Genomic DNA, 27,817 nt, shown 5'->3' with positions numbered 1-27,817 from the left:
AGAGCAATAAAGCTGCAATAAAACTACAGTAAAAATCCTAACACTCCTACTGCTGCGCATGTTTCTTACATTCATGTTGCACAGTTACCACGAGATGGTGGTCAATTTAACCTTCAGTGACATGTACGTGAGAAAAATCCTGCATATGTACTTTGACTTTATATATACCTCATTACATAACCTCAATAAACATAATACTGAAGGCAGGTGGTCATTTGTTGTGTCATTTTGCATTAACCAGAGAAACAACATTGTCTTTCTTTGACAGCCAGGCTGTCACATATAAGGGCTCTATGAAATCAGCCTTGTACTTATGAAGCAGCTTCATAGGACCAGTTACATCATAGAAAGACACAGAGCCTCTGTGAAAGTCCACATATAAGCCAATTCTTGTGATATCAGCGACATCCAAGGGCGTCTCCACATCAGCGTGCCAGGCAAAGAAACCCCGGCTGTTCCTTCCCATGCACCAGGAAAAGTCGTTCCCAGTGATGCAGCTGGTGTTTTGCTCTCCCTTACGATCGATGCTCTTGTACGTGACTCCGACGTGCGCACCCTCCCCACTCAGCTCTGCTTCGATGTAGTGCCTCCCCTGGTAAAGGCTGTCTGAGGTCATCGCCTGACGCCAATATTCAAAGCGACTGGGGTGGTCTGGGTAGCTGTGTTGCCAGGGGCTGGTGTTGGTCAGCTTTCTGTTGTCGTCAGTTACACGTAGGAAATGATGAGTGGTGTCCGGGTCAAAGGTCAAATTCCTTGTATCTACGATAAAGGGGAAATGTCATTTGTCAAATGAAAAGGGATGATGCGACAAACAGGAAACACAGATTATAATATACTGAAAAGTGTATTTACATCTCACAAAGTCCTCTCGTGTCTCAGGATCAGGCAGGGATGAATGCTGAGATTCTTGCATCTGGGATTTGCCTAGTTTATCATTTTGCAGAGAGATTGCTCAGTATTTTGGTAAGACATGAAGGCATTTCTACAATGTACTGAATATCTGATAAATAAAGAGTTTAAAAAATGAATAACAAGAGCCTATAGCCATGCTAGCAGCTTTGTGAGGCTGTGCAGTGGTGCCAATGTGCTGATATTAAAGGGACGTTCATCCCAAAATCAAACATACATGTTTTTCCTCTTACCTGTAGTGCTATTTATCAGTCTAGATTATTTTGATATGAGCTGCTAAGTGTTGGAGATAGCAGCCGTAGAGATGTCTGTCTTCTCTGGAATATAATAGAACTAGATGGCACCAGCTTGTGGTGCTCAAAGCGCTAAAAAAGTACCTTTAAAAAAGTCAACAGCAATGTCTGACCCAGTTACGCAAGATAATCCACAGACCTTGTTGTGAGCAGTTTCATGTAGGAACTATTTTCTTTCTACCAAATAGCACCCACCAACCATATCACTGTGAACAATAATGGCGTCCTCCTTGGCTGAGCTGTACTGTCAGCTAGCTCAGTGGTGCTAGTTGAGCTAGCAGTAGCTGCTTGCTTCCTTCTGTGCCGTGACACAGTTAGTGGGTGTAGTTCAGTGGAAATAAAATAGTTCATACATGAAACTGATCACAACGAGGTCTGTGGATAGCTGTTGAATTTTTTGTGTATTAAACACTGCATGCGGAGTACCATCTCGTTCCATTAAATTGTAGAGAAGGCAGACATCTCCATGGCTGGTATCTCCAACACTCGGCAACTGACACCAAAACAATATAGATAGATACGCAGCACTACAGGTAAGAAGAAAAATATGTATTTTTGATATTTGCGTGAAATGTCCCTTTAAATAGGTATGACATTCTCTGTGTTGACCGTCTCAGTTTAGCATGTCAGCATGAACATTTGCCAAGTAGCAGCACAACACAGCTGAGGCTGGGAATGTTTTTAGTTTCGTTTAGGTACTTGGCAGTAAAAAGGAAATTTCATAACAATTCATTCATTATTTTTATAGTTTCACTCAAAACCACAAATGAAAACCTCATGGTGGCGCTGGATGAAATGTCATGGGGGCACTAATGTCAGTGGGACAAACTGTCTGGAACGATGAATGTCTGCACAAACCTTTGTGTGAATTTCTTGCCACTAGATAGATGACTGTCATCTCTAGAGCCATGCCGCTAGCATAGCAATAAAGAGCACATAACAAGATGCATATGCTGGAGAAAGCACATCTTTTCTCCACAAGGAGCCAGAGGATGACAGTTAAAGCATACAGTATGATACACACGTACCTTTTTCACAAATCAAGTTCATTTTTTCCTTGTAGGAGGAGAGGATCAGGTCACACAGCTCCTGTGTAGCATCAGTTACTACTTGGACATAAGAGGTTAGATGATCCATGCCGTTGATGTACGGGCTAGGCGGACAGACGTCTGCCACTCCTGTCTTCCACTCTGAATACTCCTGGAACAAGCAAAACAAAAGTAACACGTATTATTATGTGGAATTAAGGTGTTAGATAACATGCAACTCCTTTTTTCTCTGATCCAGAACCTTTCTCTGTGAAATAAGTGAAGTGATGAAATGTCTGCTCTGTGTACACTGTCAACACACTGGCATCCAAAATAAACTCTTTGTCTAAGAGAACATCCTGTGCTAATCCCAGATCATATGAGACATGAGACTTTATTTATTATTATCTTGAATATTACATATATTTTGTACCTGCAGGAAGTCGATATCAGACTTGCTCCTGGACAGTTTGTTAACCTGAGCCGAAGTTTTCATCAGCTCTGTTCTCCTCTGCTCCAGATGTGCCTGGATGCCCTCTGCCTGTTTCAGGGCCTGTCTCTGTTCTCCCTCCAGCACCTTCAACGCCCCCTTTCTGGCCTCCTGGACGGTCGTCTGCAGCTTGGCGAATTGTTCTTCAATGATAACACAAACCTCCTGTACTGAAGACTGAAGAGGCAAAGAGGAAAGAAACAAAAACATATGTAAACCAGAACATTGTGCATTGAATTAAGGTACACTGTTCTGTTATGGTGTAATTGTTGCCCATGTAACATACCTTAATTAAGCCATTGTTGCTCTGTAGCTTTCCAATTGCTTTCTCAGCTGCTGAGGCACTCCGACCGATCTCATCTTGTTTCTTCTGCAGCTCAATCTACAGCACAAATAATCATCACAAACACAACTGTAACACATGCTGCAAAGATCCAACACCAAAACTGACATGTCCTACATAAATACATTTCTGTTTTGCGTGATATGAGGAAACTGTAACAACAAAATCAAAAAAGTTCTGTGTGTTCTGCTGTGTTATCAAGACCTCAATCTGCGCGCGTGCTTCCCCCACAGATGCAGTCGTGTGCCCTTCGTGCTCCTGCTTCTCACAGTCCAAGCACACACAGCAGCCGTCCATCAGGCAGAAGCGTTCGAGAGGAAGCTGATGAACCTCACAAGTCCGACAGTCGATGTCGTGGAGGGGATCTACCAGACGGTGGTTTTGAAATTTAGCGTTCTCCAGATGGGGCCTGAGATGGGCCTCACAGTAAGACACCAGACAGGTCAGGCAGGATTTTAGGGCCCTGCTGGGGCCGTCCATGCAGGAGTCACATAACACATCTTGTGGGAGCAGCGTGTCCGACGTCTCGATGGCAGGATCCCTCGGTTCCTCCTTTATGTCTGGGTCATCTGGACTCTCCATCAAATTCTCCCCATTGCTGACAGTTGCCATGTTGAAAAGAGTTTCTCTGGTCACCTTAAACTGTTTTGGCTGCGCTTTAGGTGGTCACAAGGCTTCACTTACGGCTGCTTTTTTCTGCCTTTTCTGTGATCCAGAGACCCTCAGAGTGCATAAGGAAAGAATTAAAAAACCACGCCCATGGTATTTTGCACTCAGCCAGCTGTAGCATTCTCATTTTTCACCCCTCCCTTGTTTAACTCTGTGCCATGCACACTATGCTCAAAACACTTTAGATTCCTCAGATGAGAGGAGGAAATGACGAGAGTATTGTGACTAAGCCTGGGAGGGAAATGAACATCCTCTTTTTCAGTAATGACCTTGCATGTTTACTGATGTTACATTCTCTGGCAAAGTCAGGTTTAAATGTTTATATCAACAGTAATGTTGCTAAGAAAATAGCCGTGTCTCAGTTCTGTCACTAGTAAGGCTGATTAATTACTAAAAACATCAGTATAGTATCATCAGACTAGAATATGGATACTTTAGTGCTGCTAGAAGACCCATGTGGGAGAGTCTTAGAGTGTTTCCTTCTGATAACAGTGTAATGAAAGAGGCATGGAGCTTCCAGACAACGGCATTTATCTACTTCCTGACTTTGTGTCATGGAGCACTGAGGCAACAATGACGCCTGTCTTCTGTGCGTGAGCAGCATGTGAGGATTATGACTGGCTGAAGATGCCAAAACAAGTATTTTCTGCTCACATTTGTCTCCGTCACACACACACACACACACACACACACACACACACACACACACACACACACATACCAAAGTCTTGACAGAGGCGTAAAATGATGTCTTAGTAAACAGGTAATGACTGAGACAGGATGTTAACTGACCTGTTAAAACTATGCTTATATACAAACAGAGCATATTAGTTACACTGTGTGTAAGTAGGAACTCAGTGAATTTATGGGTTTGGTTCACTGATGAGTCAGCTTTCATTTACTTTATACTTTAAAAAATCTTCAAAAAACAACAACAAAAGACACATTTTCTTTCATATTTAATTGTTCAATTACATTCTATCCTCTGACATCATGGTCTAAATGTTATGTGTGTGATTCTGGTGGAAATTAAGAAGGGAACAAATTTGCCCCAAAAAGTAGGCCACGATTAAAAACATTAGGTTCTCCCGCAGAGGATCCCTCAATGTTAACCATGGCTCCACATTATAAAGGCACATATTACTGTGTATTCTGCATATCTTCAATCTGACCCATGAAGAAGTAGAGTGCAGTAAAGAAAGCAAAATGTATACATATATTAGTTAGTTAGTAATTTACAGCTTTTTTAAAATTAAAGGTCCACCTAAATGTAAAAAGTTGAGATAATAAACATCAACATGTGCGTCTGTGCAGATTATTATTATTACTATGACATATAAACCTACAGGATACAAACAACTGGAAGACTTTCATATTGTAAAGACTCATATGAGTGATACACTGAGGTTAGAAATTTCCTAGTGTATGGATAGAACATGCAAAATACAGAACTGCAACATGTTATTTTGTGTATTATAAAATTATCTAAGGATACTGTATTTTCATATACTTCACAATACTAGAGTAATCTCAATGAGTGCTTGGCCTGCATTGCCAGTGAGCCACACTTGGACTGACACGGCTTGCTGTGTGTAAACATGTACAGAGATTAAGTATGGCTACGTTTACATTACAAGCAAATGTGGCCCATTGCATGTCATGCAACCACTAACCATGTTAGTGGTTGCATGTGAGGCATTTCAGGGCAGAGATCTGTTCACACAGATATGTGTCACTTCAAGCATGAATAAGAACAGTCTAGGCAGAAAGATCACATCTGGGGAAATAATCGTAATTGAGCATTAAGCTGTGAAATGTGAACGTAGCCTGTGAGTGAGGAAACAGTCGAGTGGCTCAAGTGGTGGAAGTGTTGCTTGGAATTTACACAGAGAATAATGTTATAATAAAGTTAATGTCAAAGGTATTCATGACAAAAGACACTTTTAAGCAAATGCACAGGCACGAGCAATGCAGGCACATGAAGGGGTAGGATTTACCCCATAGGGGCAAACACGGTTAGGTGACACAATCAACTCTCCGTTGATCCATACAGTGAACATATAGCATTTCACTCTGATAATCGTCTTTCAGTTTGTCAAACCTTGCAGTGCAGGCGACTCCAACCAGCGAAATACAGAGATATTTGCAGGGATCCTGCTGCAGCTAACAAGACGCAGTGAAAGAATCCTGTGAAGAATTTGTCTCAGGCTCGTCTCTTCTTGCTTGACATATTCATCTTGACAGTGTCCTTTCTGCTTTGTGACCATGGATGTACCAGGAGAGGTAAATCATTACATCCTTTCTGTCCATACGTGACATTCACTCCACAATGCTCCACTGACCTTTAAGCGTGGATGAGCACACAGCAAGAGGGACCGTCTACAACAACTTGTATTATCTGCAGGATAGAATGAAGACAAGAGGAGGAACTGTAACTGAAAAGGGTTTATGCTGGAGTACAAAGACATCATAACAAGCTACATGAACAAATACTTTCTGACAACACTGTAGAACTGAAAATCCTTTCACTTACAGTTCTGTGTCCTCGATGCAGTCTGGGTCCTCTATGGTTTCCAGTCGTCTCTTACAGGCATCTAAGATCTTTTTCCTCGGTCCTAAGGGGATGTGGATACTCTTAAGGTCATGGTCAGAGCACAGCAGCAGTGCTTCGAGGTCGATCTTCTCCCTCTTAAAGATGGAGAAAAAGTCACTCATGCTCTGCGTGGCGAGGAAGACTTCCAGAGGGCTGGTTTCAGCCTCATCATCATCGTCCAGTCCTAATTCAACTTCATCCCAGGGCAGCTCCTCCACGTTCCTCTCCTGCAGGCTGCGTGCACTTCCTATACTGTCTTCATCTGCACTCGGGTATTGCTGCAACCGACTGCGTAAACGCACGTTATTGCCTGACTGGTCCACACTGCCGTCATCCCGACCACCGAGGTCAAACATCCCCCCACTTACATAGTTCCTCCTGAAGACCATGGTGCCCAGACCAGGCCTGTTGAACAGGGAATCATGTCCTGAGTCAGTGCTGATCTCAGAGTAATCCACATCGGGCCCGTGGAGGTCCGGCTCGCTCATGGCACGTGAAATGGCATCGTAATTGTCTCTGGGGAACATGTCACGAATGTTGCGGCGGCCACGGTCCTTTGGGTTGACGTAAGTCCCCTGTTTGACAAACATGACATCGTTGCCCAGTTGAAGTCCAGAGAGGGAGCGTACACTCTTCCTCCCATCCTCGTAGATTTTAAAGGTCCCATCTCCTTGTTTCCTCTTCTCCAGCTTCCTCTGGATCTTTGTCTTCCCTCGGTTTGTGGCGTGGAGGGTAGCCTAACAAGACATGAATAATAACAACAATTACAATCACAAATCAAAGGGTTAGATTTTCCAAACATTACTAGTGACCAGTGTTAAAAGCTTTGAGACAGATAGACTCATAGATAGATAGACTCATTAACTAGGCCCATTACTGGAATATCTCAACAACTACGGGACGGATTGTCATGAAATTTGGTTCAGATATTCATGGGCCCCAGAAGATAAATACTGACTTTGGTGATATGTGACTTCCATCCAGCTGACATTCTTGTTTTTAAAGATCTGTCTTTTTAACTATTGAATGGATTGCACTGAAATTTTGTACAGAGGTTCAGATGAATTGTGTTAACTTTGGTAATCCCTTTACTTTTCTGCTTAAGGCACAGACACACCATACAGAGATCAAAAAACTGGTGGTGACGAAGGGCGACTGTTGGTTCACCTCAAGTCGCTTGTGCTTCAAGCAAAAAATTCTACTTGAACACACCACAAAGACTACAGCTGACAGTTAACTGGCACATACGTTCTTCATACCAGCAGGTGGTGGTAGTCTGTATTCATCTAAAAGGGAAACTGAGGACCGACCTATAGGAATCAAGACGCTAGTTAGCCAGTTAGCACATTAACAGCGCAACCCGATGTTAAGACAACAGATTATATTTACTGTGCACTATTTGATAACACAAACAATTATGAACTGTTTCTGCTGAAGAACTCAATGGCTAAAAACATAATCTTACCTTATATAACAAGTTTATCTCATGCCCCCTTGAATTTAGTCATTTGTTTGCTTTCCTCACTTCCTCTTCTCTTCTCATGCACTGAACTGAACTACCAATCAGAGTGATTTCATTCATTCGGGCTCTGCTGTCTTGGTTGCCATTTCAAAATGCTGAATCTGGCGAAAAATAGCAGGCAGGGGCCGGCTAGTGCCAATGGTGCGGGACCCTAAGGCTGTCAACGAATATTCTAAATTTGAATTTAAATTCGAATTTGAAAAAAAAAAAGGACCTTCGAATGTGAAAATTGATATTCGATTGTGGAGAAAAAAAACACACCACCGTAGCTGTCCTCTTTGCGAATGGGCGTTGGACTGGGCCACTGCACTGAACGCACTGCATGACGGGTCAGAGAGGGGGGGGCGAGTGAGAGGTCCGCGGTCGTTTATAACATAATGTTATAGATAATTGTTTTATGTGTTTTAATGTGTAGGTATGTAAATGTTTTCAAAGACGTTTATGTTGAAATAAAAATACCTACAAGTAGTTATGTTTCCTTGTATTAGTTTGCCCTCTTGTGGACATAATGCAAAAAAAAAAAAAAAAATCGAATGGTTTGAACCTATAAGTTATTTTTAGAAAGAATATTCAAACGTCATTTTTGAGCAATTTTGACAGCCCTACGGGACACACTGCAAAAAATAAGAGAACATACGCCCACCATTGTCCCGACACTGACCGATGGCTAACCGTCAACTTGGTGTGTCAGAGCCCTTATCATCTGGCCAAAATTACCATTTGTCCAATAATTTGGTTTATGACCAAATACTTTTAAAGCCAGTGACAATCCATTTAGCCTCAGTCGTACTTCCTGTTTGGTGCTTACTGGCAAATGTTAGCATGCTAACATGCTAAACTAAGATGGTGAACATTATATAAGATAGTTGTTAAACATTAAATATTAATTATTTTTGCAGTGTCACTGTGACCATGTAGGAATTAAGCTTAGTCTTGTCATGTTATACAGTTACGAGAAGGAAACTGAAAACCAGTGACATGACAGCTCGTCAAAACTGAAGTAAAAATAACCCCTCGTGACTGGCTGCAGATGAGGTCATAGACCCTACACCCTCCATGTTAGTAAATAGGAAATGAGACAAATTAAAAGATCAAAGTAATCATGTCAAATAAATGTGATCGTTTCTGTCATTTTAGGTTGATCTTATCACGCTGATGTATGTTCAAGAGTCTCTGATAAGTTTGGTTTTAACTAGTTCTTTGATGCTTTAAAAAGGGAGTATGACATTATGGTTGACTCAGGCGAGTGTATGGGCGGGAGCTCAGTACCACAGCTCCACTCCCTTATCACTACTGCACAGACTATGGCTACAAATAACGTCACCAGCATCTGATGACCACGCCCATATCCGGGATATTTGGGCTTTCATTTGTACAGTGGGAAGAAGAGAACACATATCGTCCATCTTTACATAGCCTGCAGTCTATGGTTGGCAACATGAACCATACAAAACTGCAAAACAAACAGACTTGTCCTTTAAAAATAGACATATAAAAACTCCTGACCTGAGAATATGGCACACTGACAGTGGCTGCATTGAAGTTGTGCAGCTTGTGGCTGAGAGAGCTGCTGGTGTAACTGGAAAAACTCATGACATCTGACGCGGAGGCCTCAGAGGTCTCCTTATGAAACCTCCGCTCCATGCGTTTGTGGTGCTTCTTCTGCATCTTCACGCACTGTTTGATCCGCCGCTCAGCATCGCGAAACGCCCTGTCCTTCATTTTGGTGACCAGCTTCGTGTTGAGGCCTGTCTGCTTGGTAGCGATGGCATCCAGGTAGCGGACACAATCCATGTGATTCTTTGTGGCGGCCATGTCCAACGGCGTGTGGTAGTCGTTGTCCAGGCACCATATGTTGGCACCAAAAGACACCAGGAAGAAAAGGCAGTTGACGTGACCATTGGCAGCTGCCAGGTGGAGCGGCGTGTTCCCCCATATGTCACACTTATCAGGGTTTCCTCTGTGGGTCATAAAAAAAGATGTTAGATACAGCGTTTTGACTTTGTATCACATTTACTACATAAATATTTTCGTCTCTTGTTCAGACTGTTAGTAAGGTTATGGATACCGGTTGCCTCTTTGGCCTTCTGTTCAGATGACTCACTCATGAGTAAGCATGTGATTTTTTGATTATGTTTTCAGCACTGACCTGCCATCCGTGGGTTGTTAATGGGGCCTTATTTAATAATTTATAGTCTAAACACCACATTGCCCTTTCAGAACACCAGCCATAGATCTTCTGTACGCAACAAATTCTTTTTTTTAAAATGCTCTGACCAATCAGCAAATAGGATGGTCTGATTAAAACGACCAGTTAAAGGGATTTACCACTACGCAGGGGCCATAACTAAAACTATAAGCAACATTTACCCTTGGCTGACAGTCCACGACCTTAAGGTTACCTCTGTGTGTGCTGCACTGTCGCTGCCTTGTCTGTAATATGACCACAGGCTTGCCAGCACCACTGCTACACTACCTGTCTCCAGTTTCAGGGGAGGCCGAATAGGTTGTGCCTGACTCCAAAAGCGCGACTGTGCATGGCTGGTGATGTCACGCTGAATTCCTCAAGTCAAAACATACAGTGACTGATTGGATGATGTGGAGGACAGATATGCGTGGAACTTTCTTACTGTTATTTCCCATCATAAGCCTGGCATGTAAATCTATGAAGGCTCATTTGATGGCTCATTACATGGGCAGATTATAAGACAATGGGCTCTGGGGCACAGATATGCAGAAGGCCCCACAACCTTTCCTAAACAGGAGCAAGAGTCATAGACGTTGTGGTGGTTTTGTCTCTCTTTGTCTCTGTCTTTTTTGGCTGTCTTTTGTCTCTTTGTGGTCATTTTGTGTCTCCTTGTGGTCTTTGTATGTCTCTTTGTAGTCATTTTGTCTCTTTGTGGTCATTTTGTGTCTCCTTGTGGTCTTTGTATGTCTCTTTGTAGTCATTTTGNCTCTCCAGTCATTTTGTGTCTATTTGTGTCTGTTCTGTGTTGCTTTGTAATCATTTTGTGTGTCTTTGAGGTCATTTTGTGTCTCCCTGTGATCATTTTATGTCTCTTTGCAGTCATTTTGTCTCTTTTTGGTTATTTTGTGTGTTTTAGGGTCGATTTATGTCTTCCTGTGGTTGTTTTGTATTTCTTTGTATTCATTTGGTGTCTCTTTGTGGTTGTTTTAGCCCTTTTGTAGTAAATATGTGTCTCTTGGTAGTTCCCTTGCATCTATTAGTGGTCTTTTTATGTCTCTTGCTGGTCCGTACATATCAATTTGAATAACAAGTTGCAGGTGAAGGCCAGGGGCACGTCTGACACTTGGGGGCCCTGGGCCTGTACCCAGTAGACCCATTTAATAATCCATCTGTGGCCCATTATTAAAATGTTGTCCAAACTAGTATTCCATCAAGCATTTTACTGATAATAATGTTCAGGATTCTTTAATGGTATACAGCTTGTTTGTGGCCAACACCACTAAATAGTGGTAATTTGACATTTAGTTTTTTCAGTTTAGGGTCATCTGGTTGTATCCCACCCCCTGAGATGGCATGTTTACTGAGCTGTCTTGTGTCTTGTCCCTGTCTTCCAATGCAGCCACGTACAGGCTGCTGAATATTTGATACGATAGACGTGAAGCTACTGTTGAAGTGCAAATGTATAATTGATGGATTGTGTTGTAAGGTTTTCTCAGGGAATGTGTGTCAGATCTGCTGGGCCCAACCTGGGCAGCGATTAGCAAAGTCCCACTCTGATTTCAGCCCCCTTGCTCTTCTTTTGTCCGGACAGGATTAGTTTTAAATGGTCAGAAAGAATAGGCAGTTTTAGGATCAGTGCAAAGTCGAGTCCAAATGTCTTCAGAGCGTGATGGACAGTACGTGGCAAACAGCCAAGAAAGAGACAATAAAACAATGACCAAACAAAGGAGTTACACTGATAACCTTATGCTGAAATACACAAAGAAGCATATAATGCTATGAACTGCTGTCAAAAGATAAACAGCAATTAGTCAATTTTTATTTTTAGAAGAAATATTTATCACCCTTAGATTATGCAATATGCTGGTTGTAGGTAGAGACCATCTCGCATGATAGCTTTATGTGTCATAATTTATGTCCGTCCCCGTAAAATGCTGACCGCAGCGGTGATAGGTCTGCCCACTAATCTCGCCCCGTTCTTTATCACATTATGGCTGTGCGCGTCTTCACTTCCTCTGACAGCTTGATGTTACTGCAGCCCGCCCAGTGCAATATACCAGCCAAATATAGCACTGCATGGCAACTTTCCCATGAAACTGTCAAGCAGCGTTAAACTTCTCTTCATTATATCTCTGGGTCTCACACGTTTGGTGCTTCTGTGAAACATTATGGCAGCTATTACGGTTTAATTTTAGTACCTCATGTCAATCAGGAGTTTATGTTTTTGCTATCAATAGAAGCACGCTATGTCCTTGGCAGCCGAATGCCTCCAGAGTTTGTCTGTATGTACTCTGTGGGAAATGGTGAATTTCTTTTTATCATGTATAGCACAGGAAGCTAGCACACTTTGTTGCCTGCATGTTCTAATAAAAAAAAACTTTCCTCATGTGTGGTATTTTGCATTCAGCAAACCAAACACAGATGAAAGATGTCGACTCACTTTCACAGCAAGTCTCTCACAAACTTTCCTCAATTAAGCAGATTCATAATGGGGCCCATTTTTCTGGCTGACAAGCAAACCAGGTCAGCCAGAAATGACGAGGAGTGGGCTGTTCGTGATGACCAATCAGATTTGCACACTTTGCTGAAGCAAGGCGAGCATTTATACCATGGCACAGTCTCCTAAAATTATCATATCCGCTGCTCATTTGAGTTTTGCATCTGATGATATAAAATCAGCACTTATGTAATGATAGGTTACAGCCTCTCCATATAGCCATCTCCCAAAAAAGTACTGAAATGCTCCCTGTTACATAACAGATCGTGATTAGGAGTGAGTTATAACTTATGTTTTAAAGTTATTTCATGAGCCAGTGTAGACGCTGGAGTTGTTATACTGTCACTGAGTGCAGGACTGCAGAGCATTTGATGAACAGTACTTGCCACAGCAATATCTTTATGACTTATCCCATGTATAGGCACTTTAATGAGAGGTGCTCCTGCTATCAGCTGACCTTGAACTGTGTTATCATGTTAAATGACATAGAGGTGTGAAAGATACACAGTCAATGATTCTGTGTGCCTTTGAAAATGACTCACCATCTCCTGCTATGACATATTGGTAATCCTCTTTTAGATAGTGATAATAAAGTTACATAGTTATGAAAATACCTGGTGAATGTGTGATTAATCGATTTAAAATGCTTTAACTGTGAAGGTCGGAAAGAAATGTAGGAAAAATGTAGAATATATGATGCAAAAAAAAAGAAGATGTCCCTGAAATGGTGGGTACAGGCCTGTTAACATCATGCGCAGAAATATTTTTCATCTTGAAAATACAGTGTCTACCCCAACATTTTTTTGACATCGCCAAACAGGCACCTCCCAAACTGGTTGTTTAGTTAACCATTAAATACTTTTCATATTCTATACCTTCACAGTATGGACCACATTAAGCCCAATCAGTCTGACTGACATTAATAAATGAGCAATTAATCCTAAATTTCTGTTCCACAGAGCAGGAAGAGTGTATTTTAAGGTTTTACACCACTCGTTATGTTGAATAAATATCCACTGTTGCACACTGTCATGTCCTATTTAACCTAAGACATGGAAACACAACAGCCATCATAAGTGAAAATGTCAAGAATATTCTGGAGTGCTGCTGCTCTGCTTTGGGGTTTATTATATAACCACTAGTAACCATTGCAACCATCAACCACTGTCCTCACTCTCTGCTTGCTGTACTCGGTAGAACATATCAATGACCATTTGGACAGTAAGTCTTGTTGCCATGATCTCAGTCAGGTTCCTTTACATTATGCTTTTGAGCTCTGTTGGTTAGCTGGGAACTGATGGGTGTCAGTGTGTTTATTTTGAGATTATCTCGTCACACTGCAGGTGCATGGGGACAGTGTCAAGGCATGCTTTGGCCTCTGTTCCTTATGTGCACCATGAATGATGATGCATTAGCTGTTATATAAGACCAACAGGTGCCTGTCTCGATAGGAACCTGGGACAATGTGGTGGGAACAAGTGACAAGGTCCCTGCTGTTACCAATGTCCCGTTAAAAAAAATACACACATGGGCAAACCATGGCCTTTGCTGCATGTCGTCCCCCCTCCCCCCATGCCAAAAACCATCCTATCAACCAAACCAAAAAGCCTTAAAAATATATTTAAAATGCAAAGACATGGCACTAAACTTTCACAGTTTCAAGATTGAAATGATGAAAGAGATTGCATTGATTTGGCCCACTTTGGTGGATCTAAAACCCATGTCAATAGGTTAAAATTTGACCTAGAAGAGCCGCAATGTCCAAAACTTAATGGCAGCTGTATAAAAGTATAACATGTTTAAAATATTTCCATTTTTGTGTGGTCACTTTAAGGAAAAGTCATCAAATTTAAGGCTAAAAGAATGCATTTAGGGTTTGACTGCTGTCAAATGTCGAAACAGTTTAAATTTGACCCACTTTAAGGATTCAAAGTGCTCCTCTTGTCCAGGAGAAAAGCCTGAGGATTCTGTGTAGTTAGAATGCCAGGTCCTCTGGTATGTTCAACTACAATAGCCTAATTGCTGGACTCTGTAAACGATGACCTACATTGTCAGTGGTGTATTGTTACTTGAGTAGCTGGACTTTGTGCGGTTTAAATGCAAAATGCCTCTCTTTAAGTAGTTTGAGTATTTAAAGATTGTTTTACCTTATTATTTCTACTAAATTGGATCATTTTTCGTTATTGTTTGCGTCATTCTGCACGATCTGACACTGCAAATTGATTGCAAGACAGACAATAGTAAAATAAGTCCCTTTTGCGTTTTAATACCCAAGATGAGTGGCTGAAGATGGACACGGTGGTGCGCACACGCCCTCGAAAGTCATGCAGCAACCAATAAAGTTTCGCTACCCACCCCCTCGCCACGATCAGCCGCAGAGCCTCCAGGTTGCCGTGATAAGCAGCCCATAGCGTCGGCGTCATGCCATCCTCATCCGGCGCATTCAGATCCTTCCGAGTCGCCTCCTTCAGCAGGTCCAGGTAGCCGTCCCGGGCCGCCTTGTGGTACCTGTCATTCATGGTGAAGAATTAATCCACCCTGCTCGACTCCATTCCGTTTCATCAACACCATCACCACCACCATCGTCGTCGTTATGCGGCGATGGGAGTGGGAGCAGACCGGCTGAGGTGCCTCTTAGTCCCGCAGTTCCCTCACAGCCAGTGGCTCCTGATCAGCGCAGGAGCGCGTCGGTGGTATCCAGGGACGCCACGGTGCGCACCGTGTGGGTAACAGTGCTCCCGGTGGCCGAGGTGGTCCAACACAGACACACAAGAAATCCCCCCAAAATGACAATAAGCCCACAAACAGCTAGTTTATCTCAGAGAAATTAAAGTTAGTACTGTTATTTAATGATGCCACCATTCATTTCAAGCCTGTGTGTCTGAGGCTCTCAGTAATCACATTAAAAAGACATTATAGTTGCCAGTTTGTTAAGCACATAGAATTAAAGCGATGTACTGTAATGCAACAATCCTGCAATAAACCCCACCTTGAAAAGGGTTGTTTTAGAGATGTGTTCATTCAACTGTATGGTCATTTTGGAGGATGTATGAGGTGCTGTGGAACATATTGCACCTCTTTGGTCTCTGCAATGACTACATATAAAAGTCATATTCCCATGGACCTCTGATCTGGTAGAATATTTACACGTTTTTTTATGTTTTAATAAATCTGAAAACATTTCTGAAACCTTTCCTTTCCTCTCTCATTCCTCACCCAGGAATAATTGTCAAGCCAAAAATAGTCACAGCACTTAGGTTACATAAACTTGTTAAGGAAATAGTTAGCACAAGCATTTCAGGATGTGTAAGCATTACTGGAGCATCTCGTTCATTGTGAAACACGGGGAAGAGCCAGAGCCATTCTGGTGTCATTGTTTGTCCAAGTTCTTTTGAATCAGCCATTGTTCTCACTTTAAACTTTCCACTGCTGGTAAGTTTCACAGCTCAGACACATGAGTGCAGAGAAAGGACGAATTCATGGGTGCCACTGCAATGAAAAAGTACCTCTGCTGTCAGCCCCACCCCGATGAAAGGGCATAAATCTTCTAAACTATGGTCATACTAATACTACTACTAATAATAATACCTTTATTTATAGGCCTAAGGTGCTTTTCAAAGCAAGATACAAGGCGCTTTACATACAATTAAAAGGGAAATAAGCAAACAGTTATTAAAATATAATGATAAATGCAACAAAAGAAGATAAAACAACAGTAAAAAAAATCAAAATTAAGCCTAAAATAGAGATTTAGAGGAAGACAATGCGATGGTTTCCCTGATCCCCTCCTGCAGGCCATTCCACAAATAAGTATCGATCTGAAATAAGCATAGTTGCACCAGAGGCACCGGACTGAAGCTCTCAACCAATTGAAACTTCCACAACAATAGGCAGAGATAATGGCCAGGCTTTTTATGGACAACCCCTCGGGCGTTTCACAGAGATAAGATACAGAAGCCGCACTTCATCGAGCCATGAATAGCATTAAAGAACTGAAAGTATTCCCTCCAAGCAGTGAATCAAACAAAAAACAGATAAGCGACTAACACCTGCTCCACCTATTTAGAGAATTTAGATCATGTTTAAGTTTTGAGGCGTAGCTGCATGAGGTCAGCTGCAGGAAAACGGGACAAGACAACTCATAGAGCCTCTAAAGTATTTATAACTGCAAAAAAAAGACGATGAGGAAATGATATTTAATGTCACATGCAGTTTTGTTGTCCCTCTTAGGTTTATTTTGTGCATGCTGTTAAGACGTAGAAGATGTATTGTATAATATCAAAAAATTGCTGTTTATCTGAAAAGGAACCGGTTTCTGGTATTTTGGAATTTGTGATTAAAGGTTTTTCCTGGAAACATCTTTTGAACTTTACATGAATATTTTGTGCAAAACACCCTGTGTTTGGTGATAATATGGTGTTGTTCATAACAGATTTATTGACATTTATGACTGTACAGTAAACCACTGTGGGTTTTGAAGGTGTATAAAAGCCACGACAGCTCAGACTGCCTCTCAGAATCACACTGCATCAGGTAGGCTTACAGGTGTCCTGAAACCTTTCCGTCATTATTGAAAGGTCGCCGCTTTGTCTGATTGTTTGCTAAATTGACAAGAGCTACTTTTACCTGATTATATTTCACCTGTCCTGATGTTACTCCTGATTTTATCAGAGATGCAGAAGGAAAGTGTGGATTAATTACCTAGAGAAAATAACACAGCTAATGCACAGGAAACATGTTTGTGGATTCTCACTCAATACAGCACCATTAACATGCATTGCTTGCCAAGAGGAGGAAAGGGAAGGTTTTGTTTAGCACCAACAGGGTGACAATTATGCTGATTTTGTGTTCATGGAAAGGTTTTGCCTGGGCGGGATCGGCCTTTACAAGAAGTCAATGAGTGGGTGTAGCTGTTAAACCTGTAATGTCTCATATGAAACCACATGCAGCATATAGTGCAGATGTGAGCTGAGCTTAGAGAGAGGAGGGATGTGTTTGAACACTAGCTATCCGTGCCACTGTCTGAACGATGGCGATCCCTGTGAACCATGCAGGATGACTGCCAAAGAGAAGGAGACAGAGGAGGCCCACCTGTCCAACAACATCAATGCACCGAGCCGAGCGGCCAGCATATGTGAACCTGACCTGAACATCCCTTCCATGGGAGCAGCGAGGGAGCGGAGTCACAACTGGGGATGGATGGTGTCTGGGATCATCTGTGTAAACATTCTGATCCTGGGCTGCGCCTTGGTCAGCGGCAGCGCCTACAACAATGTAAAGATCAGCAGCGTTGACCTGCAGGTTTTCCTCATCATCATCATCCTCCTCACCTCCATCTGGATGATTTATTATGTCATCTATACGGCCAGGACAGAAAATGCTATTGTTTACAAGGATGGTCATGCTGGACCTGTGTGGCTCAGGGGTAAGTGAAGAAAAAAGTTCAGAATTTGTTTTTTAATCAACAGATCATTTTGAAATAGTTTCATGATTTTAATTCTTGCTCCTTCAGGTGGACTTGTGCTGTTTGGACTGCTTAGTATTATCATGGACATTTTCAAGATAGCCAGCTATGTGGGCTACCTTCACTGCGACTCTGCTGTTAAAGTTGCATTCCCTGTGGTGCAACTTCTTTTCATAATTGTGCAGGTACCTATCACAGAGAAATTTCCCAAAAATAATTGCTTTTATCGTTGCAAAATATTCATATGTTTGTGCAATCGTTTTGCAGACATTCTTTTTGTGGATCCACGCCAAAGACTGTGTGCAGCTACAAAGGAATATTACACGGTTGGTGATGAATGGATTCCCTTTTTATCACTTGCTGTCTTTGTAAGCGTCCACTCCCTGAGGGAATCTATCTGATACTTATAAATGAACTCTTCCCCTTGAACATTTGTTCCCCGAGAAATTGAGAGTAACTTAGACAACTGAGAGTATATTTATACTGGAGCTGCAGCCACATTACTGATGTTTACATACATTTCTCTTTATGTGCAGACCTTAAAACGTGCGGTTATTATATTGTTTGTATTACAGTTAACTGCAATAGATTAATATTGGTTAATCTAATTATTTTCTTGATTGGTTGATGAATGATTTAGTTGGTAAAATTGCAGAAAATAGTGTAAAATGCTTATCACAATGTGGTTATTCAATCAAAAACCCAGTTATTCAGTTCACTATAACAGAGAACTAAGAAAATCATTAAGTATTCACATCATATTTAATATATCAAAAAGCTGGAAATTGTGTTTTTTTGTCATTTTTGCCTAAATGACTTTAATTTGTTACCATTTTGTAAAAATTGTAATACACCAGTTTCGGTTTGAAATCTAAATTAAACTTAAAAGCAACTATTATTACGTGGTGGCTACTGATTGCAAACACAGCGCCCATATTCAGTATAAATATGAGATTAAAATCTGACATTAAAGCAGATGATTCAAGTTCCTGTACACTGTTTTTGTCTCTGATCATGATTTCCTTTTGTTTCCCTCTGGTGTTTTTTATTCAGCTGTGGGCTGATGCTCACCCTCTCCACAAATCTGGTCGTGTGGATGACTCTGGTCACTGAGGAGTCCGTTCACCAAACGACATTTCCTGAATATCCGGAGAACGAAACTAAAATCTATGGACGAAAAATGTACATCTCTAAAGGTAATTAAAGCAGATAGCAGTCAGTATAATACCACACAACAAGGGCTGCAACAGTACGAGAATTTCATGGTCGGATAACCGTCTCGTACAGTTTCAGGGTCACGGTGTATGCATAAGTATTATTATTGGTTAAAATGAACCATAAAGGAATGTAAACCATAGATAAGCAAATGTACACGGTATCATAACTGTCAATTTTCCTACCACAGTATACAGTTCCACAGTTTACTGCTGCAACCCTAAACAAACCATAACACGTTTGTCTCCCTGTGCCCCGTCATGTCTTACAGCTGGTTACGGAGATGATAAGTGCAAGTGCAGCCACGGTTCATGTAGCACCTTCAAAAATGCATACTACTACCTGTACCCCTTCAACATCGAGTACAGTCTCTTTGCCTCCGCCATGGCATACGTCATGTGGAAAAATGTGGGCAGACTGACAGAAGAACACGGACACCACCACTTCAAGTTCCGTCCCAAGGATGTATTTTTTGGCCCACTGGCAGGAATTCTCTTAGTCGTGGCAGGTCTGGCAACCTTCATCGTGTATGAGATGGTAATGGGTGACGATGACAGTGATGAGGACGAGAAAGACCACGCAGTGATGATGCACTTTGTCATGAATATAGTGATAGTGACCCTGATGTCCGTGTCCACTGTGATCGGCTGTGCCGTCTACAAGTTTGACCACAGGGAGCACGTGTCTGAGAAGAACCCCACGCGCAACCTGGATGTGGGGCTGCTGGTGGGAGCCTCGCTGGGGCAATTCATCATCAGCTATTTCACCATCGTTGCCATGGCTGCAACCGGAACCAAAGGCCACCTAAACAGGCTCAACCTGACCTGGGCTATCCTGATGATCATCCAACTCGGCTTGCAGAACCTTTTCATCATCGAAGGTCTACACCGGGAGCCCTTCCACGAGGTGTACGAGGTGCATCCGATCACTGTGGTTGCGAATCCATACGTGTTGCAGTCGGGCAAAGACCTGAGCATGCTTGAACGATCAGAAAATGACCCAAAGGCCAGCCCGGTACTCACAACACACAGCCAGCACAGCCACATGGCTGAGCACAGGCACAAACTGTCATGGAAGAGACGGGTGTTGAAGGAGGTCTGCGCGTTTCTGCTGATGGGCAACATCATAGTGAGTATCATTCTCCCTCACACGCTCAAAGTCACTGTTTTAAAATTCACCAAGTACTCAACCTGTTCTCCTTCCTTTCTGTGACAGCTGTGGATCATGCCAGCATTTGGTGCTCGACCCCAGTTCGACCACGACGCTGAAACTGGATTCTACAAATTCAACATGTGGGCTGCGGTTGTGAATGTTGGACTCCCCTTTGGCATCTTTTACCGCATGCACTCAGTCGCCAGCCTGTTTGAGGTCTTTGTGCTCTCATAACGCTGCGGGGGCATCCGACGTGTACGGCCAACTGTTTTGTTAATATAAAGCTGTTTTGTATAAATCGTAGTTTGTTTTGATGATGCTTTGTTATTTCTCCATAAAATTGTGAAGCAGATGTTGACTGACGAATATCATCACTTTGTCACACGTTGCCTCTTGTGATGTTATGGCCTGTGTGTGTGTGTGTGTGTGACAGTGTAAATATACTCCAAATGTTATTTTTAGAAGTCAAAAAATAATGAGTTGCGAAGCTAATCTTGTATGACTCGTTTTATGCGTCAGCCTCTTTATGCACAAAATAAAGGCAAGCATATATAAGTTGAGTGAGAGCATGATTATGTCACCAGGTGTTATCATTACTAGTGTGATTATTATTAAGAGCACGCACAGTTGTAGTAGTTGACCTAATGAAAAAACTATAGTAGCTTATTTTGAAAGACCAAAGTCTGAAAGCAGCTCTAGCTAGCATCTAGTTTGAAGCAAAGTTTTGAAGCAAAAATAACACAGTTTTTATTTTATTTTTAGAGACTTAATTTTGCTGAATTTTTTCCTGAATTCATGGACATCAGGAAATTTTTATAAACCAAATGATTAACTTATTTAATCATAAAATAATTTGTAGCTAAATGGATAATAATAATAATATCATTTGTTAGTTGCAACCATAATTATTTTTTTGGGGGGGAGACTTTATTAGGCTCTAAATGTACTGTATGCTGCTCGGCCTATATAAATAGCTTTGTTACCTTATTGCTGCTACCTGGATTTCAGGCATTAAAGTACCACTTTATGTTGTTTTAATCAAGCTGTATTTAGTTAAAAAACAAATTTTGTCATAAATGAAAATGAACAAGTGCAAGTTTCTGAAATAAGTGCCATTTGGGTGGTATTTTGTGTGCACTGTTGTTATGGTTTATGGTGTATGTGGCTTACTTTTGTTTGTTTGTCTGTTTTTCTCTTCTCTCTTTCTTTTGAACTGAGCTACCATGCTGTGCCAAAAAAAACTATCAACTTGGTTGCGTGGCGATAACAATAAAGAATTGATCTACCTATGCATCTATCAGAGTGATCTTATATGAAATACAAAAAAATAAAAAAAAACTATGCAACAAGTCAATGAATTAAATGCACTAATGAAACCAACTAAAGCTTTTGGAAGAGCTTACAAAAGTGATACTCAACTCACAGAGCCAACTCTGGCTTGCAGCTGGGTGCCAACAATGAAAATAAATTGATTCACACTGGGGATTTTTTTTTTCTTTTGTACTCTCAATGTCAATAAGATACCACAGTGCACTAAAAAAAGCATCAAAATAGAGCTTGTTCATGACAATGAGCCAGGGGTGGATCCCTCGGACACCCCCGATGGAAGTCCAGTCTAAGCCCAGAAAGTCCTCTAATTCTAGGTAAGCACCCTGTGGAGGTTTCACCTGACCTGCTGCTTCTGTATTTGCCTCTTGACAAAGATGAGTAAGGACAGTAAACGTGGAAAGGCTGAAAAAAGGCAATTCATTAATAACTGATACATTGTAATGTTTATAAACTGGCCCCTGGTTTCCTGTCATTTTGCAAAAGTGTCTCCCAGCTTAGAAGCTTGAAATAAAAGCATTTATTAGCACAGGAACAATCACATGCGACATAAATTACCATTTATTTGTACTAGATATGTCAGGCTTACCTTTTAGTCAGGCACATTTGAAGCCACTCTTCCTCGGGGTCCTCAGCACACGGTTTTGTTTACAACCACGTCACCCGGAAGTGTCGAGATGCGGAGACAGGTGAACGATGCTAAATATGATTATTTGTGATTACCTAGACACATATTTGTATTTGAGTGTAGTGTACCTCGTCTGAATCGATATTTTTCACTTTAATATTCACACATTTCTCATTGAAATGACGAACTAAGCTGGAAACAGAGCTAATTTGGCAGATTAGCATTAGCATTAATCTGCTAATGTTGTATTTATCTTCTCAGGATTCCCAAGATGCGCCTCTTTTCGGCGAAGATGACGGTAACGTCGGGCTGAGAAAGTCCAGAATAAGGTGCTACTTTGTGGTTATGGCTAATTGCTCTATTAAAGGTCCCGCTGTTACCAAATACAAACAATAAAATCTGTGTTTCAGACATCCGCTGGCCTCATTCTTCCATCTCTTCTTCCGAACAAGTGCCATCTTGGTCTACTTACTGTGCGACATCTTCAGCAGTCGTTTCATCGCCTGCATGGTCACCATCATCCTCCTGCTGTCATGTGACTTCTGGACTGTCAAGGTGAGCAGGTCAGGTGCACCACTGTGTGTGGATATATATATAAATACTCCTGTTTTATGCTTGAGTTTCATACATAACACCGTGCATGCAGGGCTGCAATCAGACATTACTATTAGCAGCATTAAATCTGCAAATTGTGTTCCAGAGTAAACAATCATTTAATTAAAAAAACATCCCAACTCCAACTATGTTTATTTCACAATCACACAGGATGAAGAAAAGCATGATAATCATTCATCATCATTATCATCATCATCATCAATTCATCAAAATTCCATTCACAATTTACACTACTTTTGCTTTACTTTCACCAAAATGACGTCAGAAGAACAACTAGGCATTATAATCGGATGAGGCTAATGTTTCACAGCAGGTGAACAAAGCACAAAAGCTCCAGTTTTTCAGCTTACATTTCATTTCAAGTCCAGTGGCGTGCAGGTTTGCCCATTGAATGTGTGGAGGTAGGGGGTTCCAGAGCCTGGGGGCAATGCAGCACCCATGGGCCTGAGGCGTGAGGTGGGAATAGTCTGGAGACCAGCAGAGGAAGAGCACAGGGAGTGGAAGGGGGTGTACTCTTGGAAGGGGGTCAGAGAGATAGTTGGGGGCCAGGTTGTGGAGGGCTTTGAAGGTGAGCAGAAGGTTTTTGTAATCAGTCCAGTACTGAACAGGAAGCCAGTGTAGTTGGATGAGAATGGGGGTGTTACTTTGTTACTGCTAAAGCATAATATATTGCTGTAACGTGTTACTTTTGTAAATTTTTTAACGCCTTACCCCCAACACTAACTACATTTACATGCTGTCTCTTTTATTTAACAATTTTTATTCCACGTTTGTCTTATTTTGTCTCTTTGCATCTCCGTGTCCCTTGTTAGATTAAATCTGGGGTTGTGTGTGTGTGTGTGTGTGTGTGTGTCATGTCAAATCAAATCAAAGTACCATCCCAGTGGGAGCCCCAAGGGGCCTGGACAGAGGATGGTACACCAATTCGGGTCACATCAGAGGTAGTGTGGTGCACCCAGATCAGTACTAGGAAATCCAAGGCTCCTGATAGAATGGATAGGAATGTGCTACAGAAGTGTTGTGAGCAGTTGAGTCCTGTATTCGCTAAAATCTATAAAAAAGCAGATTCATTGCATCCTCTCTGGCCTGAATATGCACTCTTACATTCAGGGTGCAGGTATAGCATGCCCAGGATGCATCACATCATTTGTCTCATGAGGCATTCAGCTGCTGAACAACCTCTAACCACAAAGTCTTGAGCTGGCACTTCTTTAACCCCCCACCCTTTTTTTTTGATACTCTTTGATGGTTATTTGTGCAAAGCAAATTCCCCTTGGTGCAGTAAAGGTGTCATTCATTCATTCATTCATTCATTCAAAGTAGAAGGCTTTCATTTCCAGATGTGTTTCTTTTTTGCCCCAGAATGTATCTGGCAGATTGTTGGTGGGCCTTCGGTGGTGGAATCAAGTGGATGAAGATGGGAAGAGCCACTGGGTATTTGAGTCAAGGAAGGTAAGCAGATGCTCATCAGATACAATCCTAAGAGCCCGGCGGGCATTTGCTCAGGATTCTTTTCAACGCAAGAGAAAAGAATAGTTTTCCTAACAAAGGTTTCTCACGTGAAAAGCACATTTGGTAAAAACAACATCCTTTGTAAGCTAAACAGCCTTATTGCGTTTCCTTTTTACAATTAAATGTGACCTTGGCAGCAAGTCAGCGCCACTTCTTGGGTAGTAATAGGGATCTCAGTAAATACAGGGGTGTTGGAAGTAGCACAGAGGTGACTGCATTCCTGTGTGTGCATCTACAATTACACGGCTTCAGTACACCTCGCAGCGATTTTTTTAAAGTGCTGCTCTCACATTTGTTAATCCTTTTTACAGTGTAATGTAGCCGCGTGACCTTACTGCACAATATAAGATAGTGTAACATAAAACAGCTGCATTGTCCTCTCTTAGAAATATCATACTGCACAATGGGGACATTTGACATGAATTTCCAAAGCCTATAACTTTTATCTTGGATTTTTATTCAATAGCATGAAATGAAATCTTGTCTGCTTTTCCCTGACAGACACATAGTCTGAGCATGACGTCCAGCGCCGAGTCACGGATCTTCTGGCTCGGACTTATCGTGTGCCCCATGTTCTGGATCGTTTTTGTGTTCAGCACCATCATCTCGTTCAAGATCAAATGGCTGGTCAGTTCAGTGTTTACGTGAAAGTGAATGCTGATTTCTGTCTAACAAGCTGCTCATTGTCTCGTTCATGTTTGTGCCACGCAGGCTGTAGTAATCATGGGCTTGGTTTTACAATGGGCCAATCTGTATGGCTATGTGCGATGCAAGGTGGGAGGGAAGTCCAACCTGAGTAGCATGGCAAAGAACTATCTTGGTGTACAGATTTTTAAACAGGTATGTAAAGATTAATCATATATCCCTGCTTCCATCTGATTGGCATTATTCATTACATTCTCCATTTTTATTTTTTTTATTTGTTTTTTATTAAAGGCAATGAAGAAAACAGAAGATCCTTGAAGTTGAGAGGAGTGTGATGGGACACGTTATATTTACATGATACATGCTCTTTTGTGAGGGTTGTGGATTTCTTACAATTTCACTCAAGTTTTTGATAGGACTGATTTTGTATACGTGGTTTCCTCCGAATTCATCGACTGATGAATTCATGAATAATTGCCAAACTTTTCTAATAATTGAAATACACTATCGCTGCTTTTGAAAATACATTCCATACAGTGGTTTTGCCTATTGCCAATTAGCTCAGAGCACACAGAGCTGTAGTTTTTGTTACTAATGCAAGCTAATTGTGAAATGTAAACCACTGTCACAATAGGCTTTCGTTTATCCTACAGCAGGATGGTAACCTCGGTATTTTTCATCCTTTTTCCCATGTTTTTTTGGCTAAGTGCCTAATGGGAGTTACAATTATAGAAGTTAGTCCAGTATTAAGCAAGTCTTCAGTGGGGAAACAAGCTGCAATGTGACCACGCGGGCCATATGGCACTGTCAATTTATGGCCATTTATGGAGTTGTTTTTGCCACTGAACGGCTCAACACAACAACATTGTGGAAAGCATCACTACAGAGATAGATGTTTTTGTTTAAGAGGAAGATCGTTTTTGTTTAACCAGAAACATCCCCGAATTTGCCATCTCCATCTCCATCACCATCGCCAACCCCACCAGACTCCATGTAAATGAACAATAATTTTAGCGTGTATAGAACCAGCATATTTTCACAGCTAACTGATTGAACTAAGGATCAATTTTAACCAAACCAGAGTTGGTGATTTTCAGAACAACGTAAAGACAAATCAAAGCAGTTTTTGTTTGTTTTATTTTGTTTCTGTCAAGTTTGAATGCAGTGTGTGTTATGATGATAAAATTACTGTTAATTTAAATGGAGTCTGGTGGGTTTGGCAGTTGCAATTTCCGGGCTGTTCCTGGTTAAACAAAAGGAATCTTAGTCTTAAACCAAAAGGTCGACCTCTACGGATCATTTTCATAATGTTGGCAGACACTTGCAAAGAAATTCTGAGCCTGTCAGTAGCAAAAATAAACACTTGTAGTAGCAGTAAATTGACGGTGCAAACATGCCTGAATGGTTACATTACAGACTACTTCACAGTCGCTCAATACTGACCAGGTTTTAAAATGTGTTGTCTCCATTAATCACTCAGTCACAAAAACATGGGAAAATAGGGTCCAGTTTTGAAGATACAGAAGTTACCCTTTAGGAAGGTAATGTTAAAATGCCTGGTTCCTGATGGTGCTCGGATCAAGGCAATGTGCACTTTTGTGACTGCCTCTGCCCTGCAGGCAGCATCTTTGAATGTACTGTATACTCTTATAAAAAGGGCTGTTGGGGATAAAATATATATATTTGTCACCATATTGTGCCTATTATTCAAACCTGGATTGTGGACCTTTATACTACTGCTTTATGTTGTTTTAATCAAACTGTATTTTGTTAGAAGAAGGTATGGTTGGGAGAAGTTTATTAAGTTTGACATGTTTTGAAAGAAGGTGTGGGTGTGATTTTATATAAAAACTGGTCATTTACCTTGAATGTCTCTGGAAAATCGTGTTTTCTGAGAGAATAAAATGATAAATACAACAATGAACTTAAAACTGTCTTTTGTGGCTCTTAATGTCAATCTGTTTAGTGGCTTCTGTGATTGTGTTATCTACTGTATACTGAACTGTAATTCCAAATGAGACACTATGTCACAAGTGGTAGTCTATGTTCAAAGTGTAAGCGTTTAATTTTCTAAACATTATGTAATTAAAAATCAACATTATCACCTCTCATAAGCTGCCCTATATAGTTTTTTATTATCCTGGAACATAGACAGAGTCCAGCTGGTTGAAATTTCATCAGAAGCTGTGCAGACACTTACCGGGGTCACTAGTCTGTCTGCAGTGAATGATTCAACCACTAGGTGGCAACAAAGTTACATCAGTGTTGAGCAGATTCTGAGTCCCATACATCATTTCGTTTGTCTTTTCCTTCATGTATTTGTAATTGTATAGACATATATTGTGTATTGTGCACTTCATTCCATGGATTTCAATTCCCAAAAAAAATCTTGGAATACAAGTACTGAGGAGGGTTTTATTCAATATTAGAAAATCCTCAAGAATAATCCTCAGTGCCTATGTGCAGTTTCACATAGACTGACCACGTCAGTGAGTAGAAAAACGTGGGACAGACATAATGACCGACTGACAAAATGACACTGACAGTTTCCGTGATTATGTACAGCATACCATACCATGACTTAGTCACACCAAAAATTAGAAAAAAACCCAAACATTGGTCCACAGGGGGAGCCACAGCAATCGGTCGCTTTTTTGCCATTTTTAAGCATTTTTCTGTTGTTATAGCGCCACACAGTTGTCAATTAGAGTTAAATTTCTCCAGTCAC

At 41.3% G+C, this 27,817-nt stretch overlaps 4 protein-coding genes across 6 annotated transcripts; 2 read left to right on the top strand and 2 right to left on the bottom strand.

The window, feature by feature from the left end:
• Positions 1-139: 139 nt before the first annotated feature.
• On the bottom strand, positions 140-3,901 carry LOC126405774 (tripartite motif-containing protein 16-like). Its single transcript, XM_050069696.1, has 6 exons — positions 3,268-3,901; positions 3,007-3,102; positions 2,664-2,897; positions 2,231-2,402; positions 853-924; positions 140-759 (listed from the first exon to the last, which is right to left on the bottom strand). Exons 1-6 carry the CDS (start codon positions 3,673-3,675, stop codon positions 224-226), a joined length of 1,518 nt encoding a protein of 505 aa, XP_049925653.1. The 5' UTR covers positions 3,676-3,901; the 3' UTR covers positions 140-223.
• Positions 3,902-4,693: 792 nt separating this feature from the next.
• Positions 4,694-15,289, bottom strand: ush1ga (Usher syndrome 1Ga (autosomal recessive)). Of its 2 annotated transcripts, XM_050068961.1 has the most exons (4): positions 14,888-15,287; positions 9,354-9,807; positions 6,266-7,062; positions 4,694-6,130 (listed from the first exon to the last, which is right to left on the bottom strand). In XM_050068961.1, the coding sequence occupies exons 1-4, from the start codon at positions 15,049-15,051 to the stop codon at positions 6,127-6,129; spliced, it is 1,419 nt and encodes a 472-aa protein (XP_049924918.1). In that variant the 5' UTR covers positions 15,052-15,287; the 3' UTR covers positions 4,694-6,126. The 2 variants fall into 2 exon arrangements, with proteins under 2 accessions (XP_049924918.1, XP_049924919.1); XM_050068962.1 differs by lacking the exon at positions 4,694-6,130 and having other exon boundaries at positions 6,262-7,062; positions 14,888-15,289.
• Positions 15,290-17,496: 2,207 nt separating this feature from the next.
• LOC126405350 (proton channel OTOP2-like) lies at positions 17,497-21,768 on the top strand. The gene is made up of 6 exons (XM_050069046.1): positions 17,497-17,957; positions 18,045-18,181; positions 18,264-18,322; positions 19,050-19,192; positions 19,483-20,339; positions 20,427-21,768. Exons 1-6 carry the CDS (start codon positions 17,522-17,524, stop codon positions 20,595-20,597), a joined length of 1,803 nt encoding a protein of 600 aa, XP_049925003.1. The 5' UTR covers positions 17,497-17,521; the 3' UTR covers positions 20,598-21,768.
• Positions 21,769-22,316: 548 nt separating this feature from the next.
• On the top strand, positions 22,317-27,180 carry zgc:112148 (uncharacterized protein LOC550424 homolog). 2 transcript variants are annotated; one of them, XM_050069873.1, is made up of 7 exons: positions 22,317-22,378; positions 22,579-22,646; positions 22,728-22,872; positions 24,295-24,384; positions 24,946-25,071; positions 25,156-25,284; positions 25,381-27,180. In XM_050069873.1, the coding sequence occupies exons 1-7, from the start codon at positions 22,367-22,369 to the stop codon at positions 25,405-25,407; spliced, it is 597 nt and encodes a 198-aa protein (XP_049925830.1). In that variant the 5' UTR covers positions 22,317-22,366; the 3' UTR covers positions 25,408-27,180. The 2 variants fall into 2 exon arrangements, with proteins under 2 accessions (XP_049925830.1, XP_049925829.1); XM_050069872.1 differs by lacking the exon at positions 22,317-22,378 and having other exon boundaries at positions 22,543-22,646.
• Positions 27,181-27,817: the final 637 nt, after the last annotated feature.

The sequence above is a fragment of the Epinephelus moara genome, chromosome 18, assembly GCF_006386435.1.
Source record: "Epinephelus moara isolate mb chromosome 18, YSFRI_EMoa_1.0, whole genome shotgun sequence".
In the NCBI taxonomy this organism is placed as follows: Eukaryota; Metazoa; Chordata; class Actinopteri; order Perciformes; family Serranidae; genus Epinephelus; species Epinephelus moara.
The sequence above is the reverse complement of the archived record's forward strand: the minus strand, read 5'-3'. Positions and strand labels throughout refer to the sequence as shown.

Excerpts from the sequence above, each read along its gene's own strand:
- LOC126405774 (XM_050069696.1), bottom strand. The coding sequence starts at position 3,675 with ATGGCAACTGTCAGCAATGGGGAGAATTTGATGGAGAGTCCAGATGAC. Across the intron at positions 2,403-2,663 it reads CTGATATCGACTTCCTGCAG|GAGTATTCAGAGTGGAAGAC; the intron begins GTACAAAATATA and ends TGCTTGTTCCAG. Across the intron at positions 925-2,230 it reads GAACTTGATTTGTGAAAAAG|GCAAATCCCAGATGCAAGAA; the intron begins GTACGTGTGTAT and ends ATGATAAACTAG.
- ush1ga (XM_050068962.1), bottom strand. The coding sequence starts at position 15,051 with ATGAATGACAGGTACCACAAGGCGGCCCGGGACGGCTACCTGGACCTG. Across the intron at positions 9,808-14,887 it reads CGGCTGATCGTGGCGAGGGG|AGGAAACCCTGATAAGTGTG; the intron begins GTGGGTAGCGAA and ends TATGACCCACAG. Across the intron at positions 7,063-9,353 it reads TCAGTGTGCCATATTCTCAG|GCTACCCTCCACGCCACAAA; the intron begins GTCAGGAGTTTT and ends ATGTCTTGTTAG.
- LOC126405350 (XM_050069046.1), top strand. The coding sequence starts at position 17,522 with ATGTGTTTGAACACTAGCTATCCGTGCCACTGTCTGAACGATGGCGAT. Across the intron at positions 18,323-19,049 it reads CTACAAAGGAATATTACACG|CTGTGGGCTGATGCTCACCC; the intron begins GTTGGTGATGAA and ends TTTTTTATTCAG. Across the intron at positions 19,193-19,482 it reads AAAAATGTACATCTCTAAAG|CTGGTTACGGAGATGATAAG; the intron begins GTAATTAAAGCA and ends CATGTCTTACAG.
- zgc:112148 (XM_050069872.1), top strand. The coding sequence starts at position 22,558 with ATGTTGTATTTATCTTCTCAGGATTCCCAAGATGCGCCTCTTTTCGGC. Across the intron at positions 22,647-22,727 it reads CTGAGAAAGTCCAGAATAAG|ACATCCGCTGGCCTCATTCT; the intron begins GTGCTACTTTGT and ends TCTGTGTTTCAG. Across the intron at positions 25,285-25,380 it reads GTGTACAGATTTTTAAACAG|GCAATGAAGAAAACAGAAGA; the intron begins GTATGTAAAGAT and ends TTTTTATTAAAG.